Below are 16728 nucleotides of genomic sequence, written 5' to 3'. Positions count from 1 at the left end.
TTCTGATGTGCCCTCTGTCTGTTCTATTGTTTTTTCTTGCACTTGACTACAGTCCCTTGGCAAAGCCAAATTTTGATTGATTATTGTGTCATTTAGAGCTCATATATTCCCTTCTATGTAATAAGAGATTCCTGGATTCCACCCTACTTCAGAAGGTTTCAGCCAAGAGATTCACTTGACACTTATTCATAGTTAATGGACAGACATTTTTAGGGGCACTAACCTATTTTAGACATCCTGATCCATCCATCCAGGTCATATTAACATGCCAGAAAAAGACAGCATTTACAAAAACAGAGGGAATTTTAAAATTTTCATCTACTAACTTAACCCATCATCAATAAATGCGTATTTGTAACTCTCATTCAGAGCTGAACTGCAGACAGACGACACAGCCAGATGTTCTGCACAGCACAACTCTCCATGTGCTGAAAGCTCCTCTAAAGTCTGACTCCACCTGAACTGAGGCTTTGCCTTAGACACAGTATTTTACCACTGGTCCTCCCTTTTTGCCTGCTCTCCACATACCCTCCACTTCTCCAGTCAGCAACTGCTGTCCCTGGTGCCGCACCCTGCTGACAGCCTGCCAGGGTGACAGCATCATTTTTGATCACTCATTTCAAAATATTCCAATTCCTGGGCACTCAATCCACGTATTATTGAGAGGATCCCAAACTCTTGCATTATGGTAGCACGTAACCGTATTTAAGAGCCTGGCAGCCTGGAATGCAAAGCAGAACTAATGCAAAGTAGAAAAAAATGTTAAAAGAGATAGATGGCCTTAAGGACTGCTAGATGGGATGAGGTACTGGAAAAGGAGGGAATTTAACTGATGAAGTGAGTTAAATTTGAAAGGATGGGAAAGGATGAGCAGTTTCTGTTGCAGTAGGTGCTGTCATCTTGGAGACGACAGCAGCAGGATCAGGAGACTCTGCTGCTTATTTTATTCCATCAGGAGTGACCACAGGCTCAGGCTGGTAGCAAGGGCTGCAGTGTTCACAAGGCGCAGTATTAATGTGCTCATCCCAACAGTGTAAGGGCATACAACACCAAAACATAGCAGAAAGCCACAACTCTAGTCAAATTCACCATTACTTGATTTTTTGATTCCCTTCTTAAACAGGAATCAAAACAATTTACTTCAATCGACACGAGCCACGTATCCCACTTCAAGTTTATCTCAAACTGTGCTGTGCCATGTGCTCGACCTACCTCTGCAATGGCTGTTCACATTCCTGCCTTATCACACAGGCACTGGAGCATCCCATGCTCAATAAACTTATCTCTATTACTCCCTTCTTGGCAGGACTGAGCAACTTCTATCGTTCTCCTGACCTTGCTATCACATTTCAGTTTATGTAAACAAATCATTTACTGAGAACTATATTACACTATTCAAAAGTCATTGCAAAAATGAGCGCAGTTTTTGATACTTAAATGCTAGCTTCATCCACAGTTTAATCTTTTCTTTTCAACCTTTAGAAAAATTTACCTAGACTTCCTTAAAAAAAAAATAAACAAGATAGGGATGCTTAATTTCATCCAGCAAAATTACTTTCATTCAAGTGGAAGTTGACTATTTTGAATTCACAAGAGATTTACCATGGGTATACTAAATACAGATATATTTGTACATAAAGGTTTAAATATAAAATTAAACTGAACTGTAAGTTTATATAAATACAAAATATGTACATTTTAGTCCCTGATATCAAATTAGTATTTTTAATTTGGGTTTCTGATTTGGGCATTCGGTGCCTAAGAAACAGAAGAGGAAGCAGGCAACACTATTTTTTTTTTTCTTAATTAAAACAGCTTATGTGTTTTGCCCTTCAAAATTTACAGTTTACTAAGCTACTGGAAAAAATAAAACTGTGCTCCAGGCAGATTCTTTTTTTTTTTTTTTCCAAAAAAGAGTTTCCACCAAATATCTTCAAAGCTCTAACATTTTGTACATTTAGTATTTTCTTCCAGTCACTTTGGTTTGGACAAGGTTAAACATTAAACTAATCCTAGTCTTTTTCCTTTCTCTTTTCTTTCATGACCCTTTCACTTGAAAGCCAATCAACATAATCTTCTGCAAGCATAGCACTACCTGACAAACTATCACCCTGAACAGACCTCAATCCATCCTGCAAGGCAGCAGTTACAAGAAATCATTGAACTCTGAATGGTCCCTGCATCATCTGAGAATAAATCAGAAGGACAATATATTTCTTGGATCTAAAACAGCCCCATCAATAAGTAACCTAAGCATCAGGAAAATGACCAACTAAAATGCTGACGAACACTCATGGCCTTTTATTGGGGTCAAGGGGTAGGACTGCCCAGGAACCCTTTTGCCTTTCTTCTTCCAAATACTCTTTAAGGCCTAATACCATGCAATTTCTGATCCGTGCGTTGTTTCAGCCTTGTACAGCCACACATGCCGAGGCTGGTTTCTCCCTTCTCCTTCTCATAGCCACACAGCGCTGTGCTGAGTGTTCCCTGCACTGTTATCAGGCAGCTCGAACTACACAGTCAGAAATAATCAAGAACTGAAAAACAAGGTCAAAGAGAGACAAGCAGACAGACAAATATCCACAAAGCTTCAAAGTGCAAAAAGCATCTCTTAATGGAGCAAGCAAAGCCTTTCTGCGGCTACACAAAACCCAGAAGCCAACCTGCTACATTTTGATGGGGAATGTGGAAGAAGAGAGAAATTTTGTTTGTTCATTTTATGAATTTCCACACTAAGGCAAAAGTTTTCTTTTTGCCTTTTCATTTGCTTAAGGCTTTTATTTTTTAACATTTCCAATTAAAAGAGTGTGACACACTCACTGGGCTTGGATTTCTCCTATTAAGCAGCTTTTCTGGTGGCTTTGTTAAGGACATCTACAGAACAAATGTTGACTAAAAACAGAATTAATAATGGATTTAAAGGGTGCCAATGCACACAATGGGAACAGTTGTTTTGCACAAAGTAACCATACACATCTGCACAGACTTTTCTTTCTTATACTTGGGGGGAGGAAAAAGGGTGTTGGGTAAAAAAAACAGCAACCCTCAAGTATTATTTAGAAATCTTTAACAATCTAAAATTCTTTAGCAGAGACAAGTAACTGCTAAACAAAATGCATACTTATTAAGGCTCTTCAGAAACAGACATACATCACAGTTAATCACATGGGAGACGTCTGTGGGTAAATCAATATTTTCCTTTTTTTCTAATATAGATCTAAAGAGTGCATGCACTCTATGGGGAAAAAAAAGAAATAACTGCATCAAATAAAAAGATATAATCATGCTCACAGAACTTCTGTTCTATAATTCTACATATCCCACCACAATAGAAAATATGCAATGTTTGTTGCATGCCAGAAAAATATATATATATATTCAACTATGGGACAAACACAGATTTGAGGCCATTTCCAGAGGTATGTTAAAGTAGAATTTGACCTCTCAATCTACTGATAAACTCATATACATGAACTCTATCAGTTTGATTTCTCACATGAAAGAGAACCATGAGCATCTGCAAATCAACACAGCAATGAGTATGTTTAAGAATGCCCCGAACTAGCAAGACTGGCAGGTTGAGCTTGTAGCATCATCAGGAAAAAAAAAAGTCTGAAGAGTAAAAGAGGCTCTTTCTTGGGGAGGAAAACTTCACAAGGGGTTAAGGACCAACTTCAAAACATTTTCAAAGAACCAATACAATTAAGAGAAATATAGTCATTAATCATATTCTTTGAACACATTAATGTAAGGACATGAAAATAGGGACAAGAAAAAATGAAGGGCAAAATTAACCTTGCCTCTAGAAATTTTCAGTCCAGATTCTCTGAAGTTTGAGAAGAAATTACTAGGGATGAACAAAAAAATTGGTTTCATTATAACAAGATGGATGACTAGCTTCGTTCTTTGGTAAGAAACAGGTCAGTACTTCTGAAAAGATGAGAGTCTAAAATGAGGAGCTAAATGGAAGCCATTAATTGTCACAATGTGAAAATGCCAAATGGGTTAATCCAGTGCTTTGATGTACGAAGAATTCATTGTTATCATCCCACACTGGAAAAGAAAACGTTGAGCTTTTACTTTGGATGAAAGGATATTAACCAAAATACTCATATGCCACTTACAAATTATTAAATATGTCAGCTACTACAGTGTGCTGTGGAAAAAAAAAAAGACATAATTTATCCCCTCCATTACACAAATGCAAGCCTAGGGCAAAGACCAAGAACATGCTGGAGGGTGACAGTGGCAACATTGAGAAAATAAAACAAATTCTCCTAATTTAGTGCATTGACTAAAAAAACCTTCCTGAAAATTCCTTTCTCCATCCTGGGGTGAATAAGTAAAGGCTGACAGTCCTTCTTTTTAATGCTGACATTACCAATACCCACCACTGGATCACACCAGTCACCCACCTAGTCAAGTTTCCTCTTGCTAATCAAAATAAGCATGAAGTGTTTCAGGAAAAAATGGCAGTGTCAGCAAAAGGAAGTGAGACTACATGGACCCCTTCTGATTAAACATGGCAGCACCTGAAAGACACAGATCTGAAGCCCAGAAAGGAAAGAAAAAGTGATGTGGCCTCATTTTCTGCCTTCAACAGACTTTCTCGCTACAGTGACTGCTAAATAAGACAGGGCAAGGGACCAACTCAGTACCAGTACCTTGGTTTCCCACAGGGCTGAGTTTGTTCCCTAGCTCTGCTGTACTGCCATTCCCAAGGCGAGACCAGCATACTCTTCAGTCAAGGGGCCGCTTCTGAGAGGCAACACGGACAGGTCTGCACCAGTCTTGCTCTCTTCAACCTGCAGAGCCCTTCCACACAGCAAAGAGGATGCTGACCCCCAAGCATCCCGTGTGCCATGATGTTTCACAGATGCTCAGCTTCATTTCACTGCAGCTTTTCAGTACTTAAAGTGGGCTTATGAAAGAGATGAAGAGTGACTTTTTGCTCAATCAGACAATGACAGGACAAAGGAGAATGGTTTTAAACTAAAAGAAGGGACATTTAGATTAGAGGTTAGGAGGAAATTCTTCACTCTGAGGGTGGTGATGCACTAGCAGGTTGCCCAGAGAACCTGTGGATGCCCCATCCCTGGTAGTGTTCAAGACCAGGCTGGATGGGGCTTTGGGCAACCTGGTGTAGTGGGAGATGTCCCTGCCCATGGCAGGGGGGTTGGGACTGGATGGGCTTTAAGGTCCCTTCCAATCCAAACCATTCTACGGTTCATGCTTCAAGTACCACTGCTGAGCTAGTATATAGCCCTGGCACAAAACGTGAACTGGAAAAATATATATACCCATTATATAGAGAGGAGCATTCCACAGGCCCAGTACCAAGTGCTATGCATTTTGAACAGAACCAGACCACTCTAAGGGAAAGAAGCCACACACAATATGGAAAAAAACAGTACACACTGCTGTCTTTGGGACAAGGAATTTCTTCCTGTCCCTCTTTTAGGTATCAGTACAGATATGTCCTCAGCATCTGATTTGCAGTCCATGGATGCCTCACTTAGGAAGATTGTTCTGTTCTTAATCTTAAATTCTCTGTAACTATAAGCATGTTTCCTTCATTTCGGTTTAAATTTCATGCAATAATGCAACAAAAACATGAATAACAAGAATCACAGCATCCCATTTCCTGCAACAGAATTGAACAGAGAAACCATTAGCAAAAGATCTAGTTCCAAAAATGAAAAGCAAAAAAGAAGTTCAAGAGAATCAGTAGGGAAACTTGTCAACATGTGAGAAAAAGAACATACATGTCAGTATGGTCAAAGCTCAGTGAATTTACCCATTCCCTCCCCACTCAGAAAACAAAAAAAAAAAAAGGATTTTTTTTTTAAGATTAGAATGTAAGAGATTAAGTGATTTTTTTTTTAATCATAGCAATTCTGATAACATTTTAATAGTTAAATTAATATTTTTATTCATTGTCCCCCTAAAAAGTCACAAAAATTTCACTACTAGTGCTGATTCGGTTAAAAATTCTACAACTAAACTTACAAATAAGAACTAGGAATTCTGTGGCTCCCTTTTGTCCCCTTTCTAATACTTCTATTGTATAACTAGAGGTCAGCTGATTCACTTTCGATTTTATTGATCCTAAGATTTTCTATTAAGGATGTCCTACTTGCTCTACATTGATTCAATGTCATGAGAAAGTCTATAAAAATGCTTTTGCTCAATAAGTACTCTATTTAACAATCATGACCACTCTTGCCCTCATCCTAGCACAAAAATTATCTGTATTTCACTTAAATGTATTATCCCTTCACTTTTTACAGTTATACATTATGTACAGTACATCGGAAAGAGACAACGTGTAAGTTGGGTTTTTTTACATCAACATATCCTAGAAAAATATATCTCATCATATTCATATTTTTTGCATCCTACTTCTGAGTCTTGGCACAGGGAAAAGTGATTTTTCTCCTATTACCAAGTATTTTACAGACTTCCTAATTTTGTGGGCAGCAGGAACTGTTTGCACTGCTTGCTTCTGAGTCTGTGCAGATTCTATTGTTCTTCCTTAAATAGTTTGAGTTCTGATTTCCTCCTACCAAATTCAGGTTTTCAAATCATTATGGATATTAGCAACAGGTCAAGCACTAATAAAAAAATGCTGGCTTTCGTATCATCAAATCAATAGCAAAAAGCTTAGGTTAGGTAGGTGGACATTTTCCATATATGCTCACATGTGCATCTGTCTAAAGTTTCGTCTGAATGTTTTGCAAGCATTCACATTCATATTTGCTTCCCAATGTGTTTTTTCTATGATTATCTTTGCAGACTTTTTGCAGAGAAATAAAGAAATGCTACAAAACAAATGGTCTAAAGCAATTGTTCTGCGCATGCACTGAAGCCTGTAGTTGTGCCATTAGATATAACGCAGATATACAAAAGAAGATAAGTTCAGAAAAAAGAAAGAGAATTTACTGCTTTTATTCACATAGCTTATCCTACTGATCTTCAAGGCATTATCTGACCCAAAAAGAAAATAGATGAAAGAATAGTCAACCCTCAACATTGTAAGAAAAATATTTTTGTAAACACAAGTAAAAACAAGAAAAAAAATACTACTATCTTTACCCCTTTATATAAGCAGCTTCTTTTACACTGACTAGAAAATTGTAATTGGATGATACCAGGAAAAATATATGTATATATATTGTACCAAGACCAGAAATCAACAGATTTAAGTCTTAAAACAACTTAATCTCATGAGACCCCACCTGGAGTACTGTGTTCAGCTCTGGGGCCCCCAGCACAAGAAGGACATCGACCTGCTAGAATGAGTCCAGAGGAAGCCACAAAGATGATCAGAGGGCTGGAGCACCTCTCCTATGAACACTGGCTAAGGGACTTGGAATTGTTCAGCCTGGAGAAGGCTCCGGGGAGACCTTATAGCAGCCTTCCAGTACCTAAAGGGGGCCTACAGGAAAGCTGGGGAGGGACTCTTGGTCAGGGGGTGTAGGGATAGGACAGGAGGAATGTCTTTGAACTAAAAGAGGGTAGGTTTAGGTTAGATATGAGGAAGATATTCTTCACTGTGAGAGTGGTGAGGCACTGGCACAGGCTGCCCAGAGAAGGTGTGGATGCCCCATCCCTGGAGGTGTTCAAGGCCAGGCTGGATGGGGCTTTGAGCAACCTGGTCTGGTGGAAGGTGTCCCTGCCCATGGCAGGGGGATTGGAATTAAATGATCTTTAAGGTCCCTTCCAACCCAAAGCATTCTATGATTCCATGATCATACAAAGTTTAAGCAAGCCTTTCTATTTCTTTTCTACTTCAAAAAGAAGTCCATGATTCTATCTTATATCTCAGCAGAAGATTTGTAATTCCACCTGTGAAATCAAAATAATTTCAATACAAGACCAGCGTGCCAGTAACATAAAAACAAGTTAATGTATTCTGCACAGAAAATCCCTCTCTGTTTCCCAATCTGTTTATCAGCTATTATAGTACTTCATACCGCTTGGTGTCTTTGCTTCTGGTGTCTCCTGACCACAGCGTTACAACTTTTTTTTCTTCACTTGCTGGTCCAGCCCCTGTGACAGTGAGGAGCAACGGACAGGGGAGAAGAGGAAGCACTACTGTCACATCCTGAATCTTATAGCTTGTCTAGTAACTGCAAGTGGGCAAAAAAAAAAATAACAGAAACAGGGTAGATATGCAGTAGCGTTTGCCTGTCTCTTCTGTAACAGAAGCCAGTCCAGTACAGACAGGATGTAGCCAAAATCTCTCACACGTTCAGCAAAATAACAATCAGAAAAGGTGACAACCATTTTTCCAGAAGACAAAAATCCATTCTGCCTGCTGCACTCTTGTCGAGCTTTGTATTATTCACATCAAGAATAATCTTTATGTCTTTGACTCATGCAGATAACACAAGTCACTTAAATAGTCTTCAGAGGAGAAGATGAACAAACCGCAAGTTAAGAAAATCACATTTGGTGGGTGAGCATGATTTACAAAATGCTGCTGTGCTGGGGCTCACAAGGGAGTGTGGCAGAACCTCCTGCAGGCACTCTGGGATTATCGTGCACAAACCCCATCAACTAGTCCAGGACTTGCCACTCACACCCAACAGTGAGAGAAGAGAACTGAGAAGACTGTACTCCTTTTATTCTCTCATCCCTCTCTTCATACACATAGGGCAGATTGGGTTCAGACCCTTGGACAAGTGAAGAGAGAAGCAGATAAATAATCTGTACTTGATGGCTTTCTGGAAAAATCCCATCTCTGTCTAGCTCCAAGAGCTGTTTTCTCCACAACTTCTCCAATTAGCTAACTCAGAGTACCCCAGGAAATCCATTAAATGTCTGCTTTAGTAATCTATATAGCATTTTGTTCCCCTATAGCATTCCCTGTAGCAGTTCATTCCAAAGACTTCATAAAAGCACATAAACTGAAAAAGCATTTAAAATATCATGGAAAAGAGTTAATAAAAAGAATCTACTTGGAAGTTTGCTAGCACATATTTTTGGAATGGAGAGGCAAAGAGAGAAGGGCAAGAAAGGAGAAGACAGAAACGAAGAAACAAGGAAGAACAGGACAGAGAGGAATCTCAGAGAACAGCTGAGATTAGACAAGACTGCTGGGGACCATCCAGTCGCTCCCCCTGCTCAAAGCAGTAAACTACAGGTTGCTCAGGAACGTGACCAATCCCAAGATTCATCATGAAAAAAGTATGAGTATTTTCCCTCAGATGGAAAAAATATGCTTGGAGCTTCCAAGGACTGTAGTCTCAGGCGGTGTCAGCAGAGATTAAGACAGAAAGGCAGTAGGATGATACCTGTGATTTTCTGTCACATTTCTCAAGACTTAGAAAGTAGGTTTTCTCAGAAAGCACTAGAGTATGAGAATCCACCTTAAACCTTAGCCGTCCCTTTGATCCAACACTTCAAACCCTCCCTGCCAAGAACCACTGCAGAACATCTCTGTTTCTGCAAGTTGAACTGGAATTACTGCTTTTGATCTACACAGCATTGCCACAGACAAGAACTAAAGACTGGGGAGCAATTTACGCTGTTATAAAGTTAGAGAGATAGTAGCTAAGGCGAGCCAAAGAAGGTACATGAAGGCAATTCTTAAGTAAACATAGCGGAGAGGAAATGGCTGATTGGAAACTTCTGTACTTGAGCTCATCCAGGAGAGGCAAGTGCACAGGGAAAGGATCCATTGTATGCTGTGGAATAAGAGTGCACACTAACTAACCCCCTACAAATTAAAGGTAGGGATTTTTCTTCAGAAAGGCATAAATGTTGGTTGAGACACTGTATCCCTGTATATGCTCTTTATTTAGAAGATCTTAAAACTAATTTTTCTTCAGAGAAAAGGCACACTGAATGGGGTAGTTTTTCAGGATGGTAAAGCACTTCCAGCCTCTCCTAAAATGCATTTGTTTCTCCTTCAAAATACAGAGTTGAATGAAATCCCATGGAAGCAACAAGCTAGAGGAGGAAAAACACTCTGAAATTATACTGTATGGAAGGAAAACATTCCCTGTAAAGCTTTTAAATGTAGCCTTTTGACTTCTTAACAACATAATTTTTCAAGTGCTCTAAAGAGCAATCCATTTTCTATTGACTCCTCCAGAAAACAATGCTTTGGTTTTGTTTGTTTTGCTCTTGTCATGTTATGTCAGCATGACAGGTTGGCAACTGATGCTGACCTTAATGGATTCTTGATAGAGGACCCAGGACCACAACTCAAAATGCTGTCAATTGCTGCTTAAATGAAAATCAAAACAACTAATTTACAAAAACATGCATCTTTTAGGTTATACAAGATTTAATGGTGTTTTCTTTACCAATTTCTCCTGCTTAGCTATTTAGGATAAATAATACTTCTAAAGCTATGGATTTTTAAAAGATGTTTGGAGTCCAGGGTCGTGCCTCTTCAAAATTAAAAGCCTTAAAAATGTTTACTTAGAAACTAGAAAGCAACTATTACTGTAGAAAAGCATTTCTTTTTACTAAGAAGTTAACGTAATTTTTACATTACCTAACACAGAATTTGTTCAGTCCCAAATTGTCACTGCATTGGCAGGAGATTCAAGCAGCTCTGATGAATATTGGAAGGTAGTAATAATGTGATTCTATCCAGCCAACTTTGGTTTCATAGGAAACGCTTTTCTTGAACCACGTACACACTTTTTCCTACTGCATAGCACTGTAATAGAAGGAGACCTGAATGATGGCAAATTATATCTCAAACATCTGTTTCAGCTGGGAGTCTTGCAACTTTCTCTGTAAAGCTTAAGGTAGGACAATGGACAAAACAGCCAATAGGGCTGATTCAAGATGGCAATTTCTCTGTCCTTATACTCCTCAAAGTATTTTAAAAAATCAATCAGAAGTTACAATTTTGTGGCAAGACTTAAACTAGATTATAGAAAGTCCTAGTATCTTAATTTCAGCATTAAAACAACATGAAACAACACCAAGGATGCAAATGATGGTCAGAAATGTCATGGACTTTCTTCCAAGTAGACTGTAGTAGTTCCATTGTAATTTAGAACCATATTTGCTAATCTTTCACTACCTACTAAAGAGGCACCTTTCAGAAATTAAGGGTTTCTCCCCATCTCCAAGTTTTGAGTAGACCCTTATTGAACATTTTATGCCAGTGCAATGGGAACAGTTTCAGCAAGTTTATACATAAGCAAATTCCAAGTTTCTCATTGATGAAGGTACTTTTTATCCAGACCTAGAACGCTAAGTCTTCTGTTTATCAACAGAGAACAACACCAATACAAGTTTCCTTCCACAAAGCACCATGTCACCATGTTTCAAATAGGGTAGGAAAAGCAGTTTCTCCTGTGGGCTCCAGAAGCAGACAACTCTCCTTGTCTTATGCAACATTTAGCCAAGATAAAATAGATACAAGTGAGTTTGGAAAGTGTGAGATACGTAGATGTACTAAGCCCATCATGTACTGGGATACGATACAGCCCTTACTACATTAGTCTTAATTCAAACTGGTACCTACAAGTTGAACTGTGTAATTCCCTGAAAATTCTCAACAGCCCCTAGTACTTCAGAAGGATTGCCACAATAACTACAGATAAAGTAGACTGCTTTAAGAAAATGTATGCTTCCTAAATGAGATTCTGATCTGTCTGGACTTCATACAGGAGCATTGTCTTCTCTCTAAGCATCCAAATAGGATTCCCCTATTCATACTTTTCTAACCAAATCCAAACAAGCTCTCCAGTTAAAGCATAAATACCTACAGAAAACAGTCCTATTAATACCTGTCTTTTGCCAGTATATTAATGTACACTATATAGAGAGTCTTCCCTGAGGACCTTTTAGATTAAGACTTGTGGTTCACCTGGGTACAAAACTGTGAACCTTCACATAAGGTGTGAAATCTTTGTCTCAACTTTGTTCACCATGGGCTCCAGAGGCAGCTGAAACAGCTGGGAGGAAGTCAGCCAGCTTTTCTTCCTCTCCACATATCACTGGAGATCTATCCTCAAATTAGAGCATAGCTCCTGTAGCTGAATGTACCCTATCAGGCAAACTCACATATGGTCTAAATGATATTTTGGAGATAAGCATGGAGGTAGCCAAGGGCAAGGCATACATCCAATTACTTTAAGTTTTTGCCTGAGATTTGTATATATCCATGTGCGTATGTATGCACACGTGTGCTCAGATACACAAGACAATCCACTGAAACAATGACAGAAAGAGCAGTAAAATTTTACTATTCTCCTGAATCCAATCATTTTTCTTCAAATCACTAGGAAAAGAATAGACTTAAACAGACTTTTACAATATAGCTTACACATTCCTGTTAACACAATGTAAACTACGGTACACAGAACCACTGAACTACAAAACAGTGAAGTAAACTCCACTCTACAACCCACAGAAATCCAAAAAACTCTCCTTCTTCTTGATGGTAGAATTTCAGCAAGAAAGAATTTCACTTAGTCTTAAGATCAACAACAACAATGGCAAAAGGTAAAGATTTTTTTAAAATTTATACTGTGCTAAATATCTATGCTGACACTTCTCTTTACCAGTCCTTTGACTTCACCCATTAACCTACAAAGAAGTTCCCAAACAAGAAAGCTCTTAATGCCTCTTGTCTGTTTTATGCTCCAGGCTTTATTGCATTAATAGACAGTGACAATTATCAATTTATAATGAGAGATTGCAACTAAATCCAGAATAAAGCCACAATAGAAACAAACTAACTTTCACTAAATAAAATGGAATCAAATATTACCAATTGTCTCACATAGTCAGGCCAATTTCCAATGTCAAAAGTCAAACAATAGAAAAGTGATATTTTAGGGGGATAAGATCAAATACTAAGGAATTAATATCAATTAAAAATGTATATTATGGACTACTGAGTTACAATAGTGAACAAACACGATGTTTGGGTAATGAGTCTTCATCACTTTTTTTTTTCCTCCACTTTTTACCTTTTAATTTCAATATCTTATTAATTTAGGTAAGTTTCGATTGATAAAATTCTTATCACATCTGGCTTACAGAATGCTCCATATCTGAGTTCACCAGGACATAACAGATCCATAAATGGATCACTCTGTCAGGCTTCTAGATGTTTGCTAATGACAACTTAATTGTTTGCTAATCACACAGCTTTGAAGTTTGTTGCAAGCTAACAGTGACAGTTTGTCTGAGGCAAATGAACTCTCTGGCTTCAGCTATTACATTTCAAACATTAAAAAGTACTTAAAGAGATACTTCAAATACTGTTGAAAATAAGGCATTTCAGTGACATCAATGGAGTTACAATTGCATGATAACTAGCCTAAGTGAGATTGGACATAAAACCCTAAGCTTTATAGTGTTATTTTTACCTACAAATATTACTTCCTATTAGAGTGCTGCTACATATCAGTATGAAGAAATTAATACTACTTCCAAAAACTAAAGAGAAGTGGGGCTGATAATCTAATACTAATGAAACACGAGAATTACTTGATTTACCTGACTCTGCAATTCACTCTGTTGCTTCAGGCGAAGATTTTCTGGTGTATCAGCCACCGTAGTGAAGGACTGCTTTGGGTAATGTCTAAAACAAGAAGCACAAAGCCAAAGGGTAAATATTTACACATGATAGAAAGTCAAATGTATCCCAACACTCTTTCCTATACTGTACAGAACTATTTCAGAGTTTACTGGGTTTGTGACAGAAGTATTTAGTCTAAAAATATTGTGTCAGTCATGCCTTGCAAACACAACAGGAATGAGTTCCTGTAATAAGTCTAAATACCACCCATCATCCTGGCCACTGTCTGCTGAGAACAACAGAACAAAATTTGTTTTCAATAGAGTGAACAAAAGTATGTTTAACTGCACTTTCTTGGTATAGTCATGTGATGAATGAAGACTGAAGTAGAATGCCTTAAAATATAAGTGGTGTATATAAATTCAAAAGTTACATAAATGAGTATAAATGGAGTAGCATGGTGTCTTAAATCCATTAGTGCAGAAACCTGAGGGATCAAGACAGGTTATACTGACATTCCAGGTACAGAAAGTCAAACACTTTAATGTGTTGATACACATGTGTGTACACAAATGTGTTGATACACTGCTGTATATAAAAGAAAAATCATATCTACTACCAAAGGTTGTAATGGCTCAGAACTGCAAACTAATAGTCATCTCTTTTTTGATTTGAAATTTTACACCACTATAACGCATTCCTACTATTTTCTTTGGCATTTTAGACATCTTTAATAGTAAAATCCTAGTCATCATATTTAGATTTCATTTACAGAACTATGATTTATTCATAGATTTATCCTGTAACCTTACTGCCAAACTGAAAGCTATCTCATAGGAAAGACCAACAAAAGAAGAAAATAACAACAGTAGACAGGCTATCCCAAAAGACAACATGAGGCAGCAACATTTTAATGAAACTGATTCTTACTAATTTATTTCCAGAACCTTCAGTCTCAAACCAAAAGATTCAGCTTACATTATGTGAGGCACTCACGCATTCAGTTACCACTCACAGCTTCTCATGTCTGTCAGGTAATCCATTTGTGCCTCTAACATTTCAGAGGTAAAACAAAACAGGCATAGCATTTTAGACACAATAACATTTGCAGCTTAATATCTGCAGAGGGAGTAAGCAGTAAGTAAGAGTCAAAAGACTGAGGACATACAGTATTAACCTTGAGTTTGCCCACGGAAATGTTTCTCTCTAATGTGTTCTTTCAGAAACTAGTTCGGTCTCTACAGCTCCATCAGAAAATTTCTGTGCTTTGCAAATATGATATATATTTTCAATCAAAACTGTAAGTTTTATTTTCCATTTACAAGTCTTATTTCCATGAAGTCTATGGTTTCATAGTTAATTTTTATCTGACAGACGGAGGGCTAATGCCACTGCACATTTAAAAATTTAAGGTGAATTACATTCCCACCTATTAGTCATTCGTCTGGAATAGCCAACATCACTGAAAACCAGAAAAATAAAATCCCAGTCATGACACAATCCAGCCAATTCTTCTGCAGCTACAGTCCTCCCAAGCCCACCTAAGCTGTAGCTCAGGCCGCAGGAAGCAGTGTTTCTTGGGAACGGTTTCATTCAGCCCATGCATGTGCTGAAGGAGGCTGCTGCCTGTCTTCCTCCCTTCTCAGACCAGGGGCTCCCCACTGCCAGACGATGCCAGGGAGCTGAATGGCTCAGCCACAGCTCCAGCAGCACATGGGGAGACAGGACTGGGCTTTGCTGAGGGCAAAAACTGGAATCAGCGCTTGCAGGAAGCAAATGCTATCAGCACAAGAAAGTTCTGAATGCCTTGGGAGAGGCAGATACTTGCAGAAGTGAAGGGTTTTCTTCCGCTTTATGTCACCTCTTCCCTCATCCTTCCTCATTTGGTATAGAAGAGAAAGACAAATGCCAGACTGGCCACAAGGAGGGCCATGAGTTCCATTTGGAAAGCAGCAATGGACAGATGGAGAAGGCAATGAGCCACCTCACAGCCAGGGTTTGCTGATATCCAGGGAAAATTGTAGCAATGAAGAGTGTGCAGTGTAAAGAAAGGCAGCCTCTCAGATATCCATAGATAACTCAAGCAGAGAACAGAAACCTTGCCCCCAAAATACCAACTGCCACACACACGATTCAAAAACAATGTTATGCACATGTCGAATGCCAAAAACAATCCCATAAAGTTTCATAGCACTGCTTTTTATCGTGGTTATGTACCATGACCCTGGTACCACAATCACGACAATCAGCTGTACTCATCCCCTTTAACATGGGGAGCACAGAGCAGGAGCCAGCTCAGGTGGCTTCTTTTTGCCAAATCCCCCTGTGAATCCATGGGTAACACTGAGGCAGGTGTCCTAGTCACAGCCCTCAGACCCTGCTGGCAACAGCAGCAGAGGTGTTTCTGTAAAGCTAGGCTCCCAAATTATCCTCCTCTATATTCTGAAGCATATGAGAGTATACCTTGTCCCTATCCTACACCAGCTTTTATCTCCGATCATTTGCAAGTGAAATGTTTTTTTTCCACAATTAGTACTCAGAAACTCACAGGTATTTCAACAATCAGAGCAAATCACTTGAGCACTGATGTTATCTAAGATCATTACTTATTTTAGAAACAGTAGCTCCATATTTCAAGTGGAAAAGGTATTCTTTGTCTTGAACAAGTGGTGCTTTAGTATGCTTCAAATGACAGTGCAAACTGATTATATCAATGAAAAGTATTTACACTTGAACATGGAAGTAAATAGTTCTCATGACAAAATGAAAAAACTGCTGAAATTGAAATCGGCCTTTAAACTGATCATATTAACCATTTATCACAATGTATTACTGTGATTAAAAAAGAATCATTTAGCAAAATTAAATTAGCAAAGCATTCTACTATGGGCTGTCATTTTAGCTGTAGCTGATTTATGAAACCACCCACACGGTTTATCAACCAGAAAGACACGGTTTTATATGCATCCTTCTAATTTATGGAAATTCTTGCCTCCAAACCATTAAAAACACTAGTATTAAATTTAAATCCCATCTTCAGCATTTACATTTGTTTTAAGCTTACTGATACTGTCTTCAGAATCACTAAAAGTATCAGTAATTAAGACATTATCTGAAAACTATCTAAGATGCATTATAACACTGCACAATTCTGACTGAAATAGAGGTCTTATTAAACACGAATGTTAAAACGATCAAATCTGCTTCGTAACTATCAGATTAAG

General features: G+C 38.4%; 1 protein-coding gene across 8 annotated transcripts in view; it reads right to left on the bottom strand.

The window, feature by feature from the left end:
• Positions 1 to 16728, bottom strand: part of NEBL (nebulette) — a 260561-nt gene that overhangs the window by 169970 nt on the left and 73863 nt on the right. For all 8 annotated transcript variants that reach the window (XR_013945800.1, XR_013945801.1, XR_013945802.1 and 5 more), the window contains exon 3: positions 13483 to 13567. Coding sequence is in view for 2 of the 8 variants with exons in the window: in XM_080578265.1 (XP_080434391.1) it covers positions 13483 to 13567 (85 nt within the window). In the remaining 6 variants the exon portion in view is untranslated. The remainder of the gene's footprint in view (positions 1 to 13482; positions 13568 to 16728) is intronic.

Source organism: Anser brachyrhynchus, assembly GCF_964034855.1.
Source record: "Anser brachyrhynchus genome assembly, chromosome: 2".
NCBI classification, from domain to species: domain Eukaryota; kingdom Metazoa; phylum Chordata; class Aves; order Anseriformes; family Anatidae; genus Anser; species Anser brachyrhynchus.
This window is presented reverse-complemented; position numbering and strand designations above follow the sequence as displayed.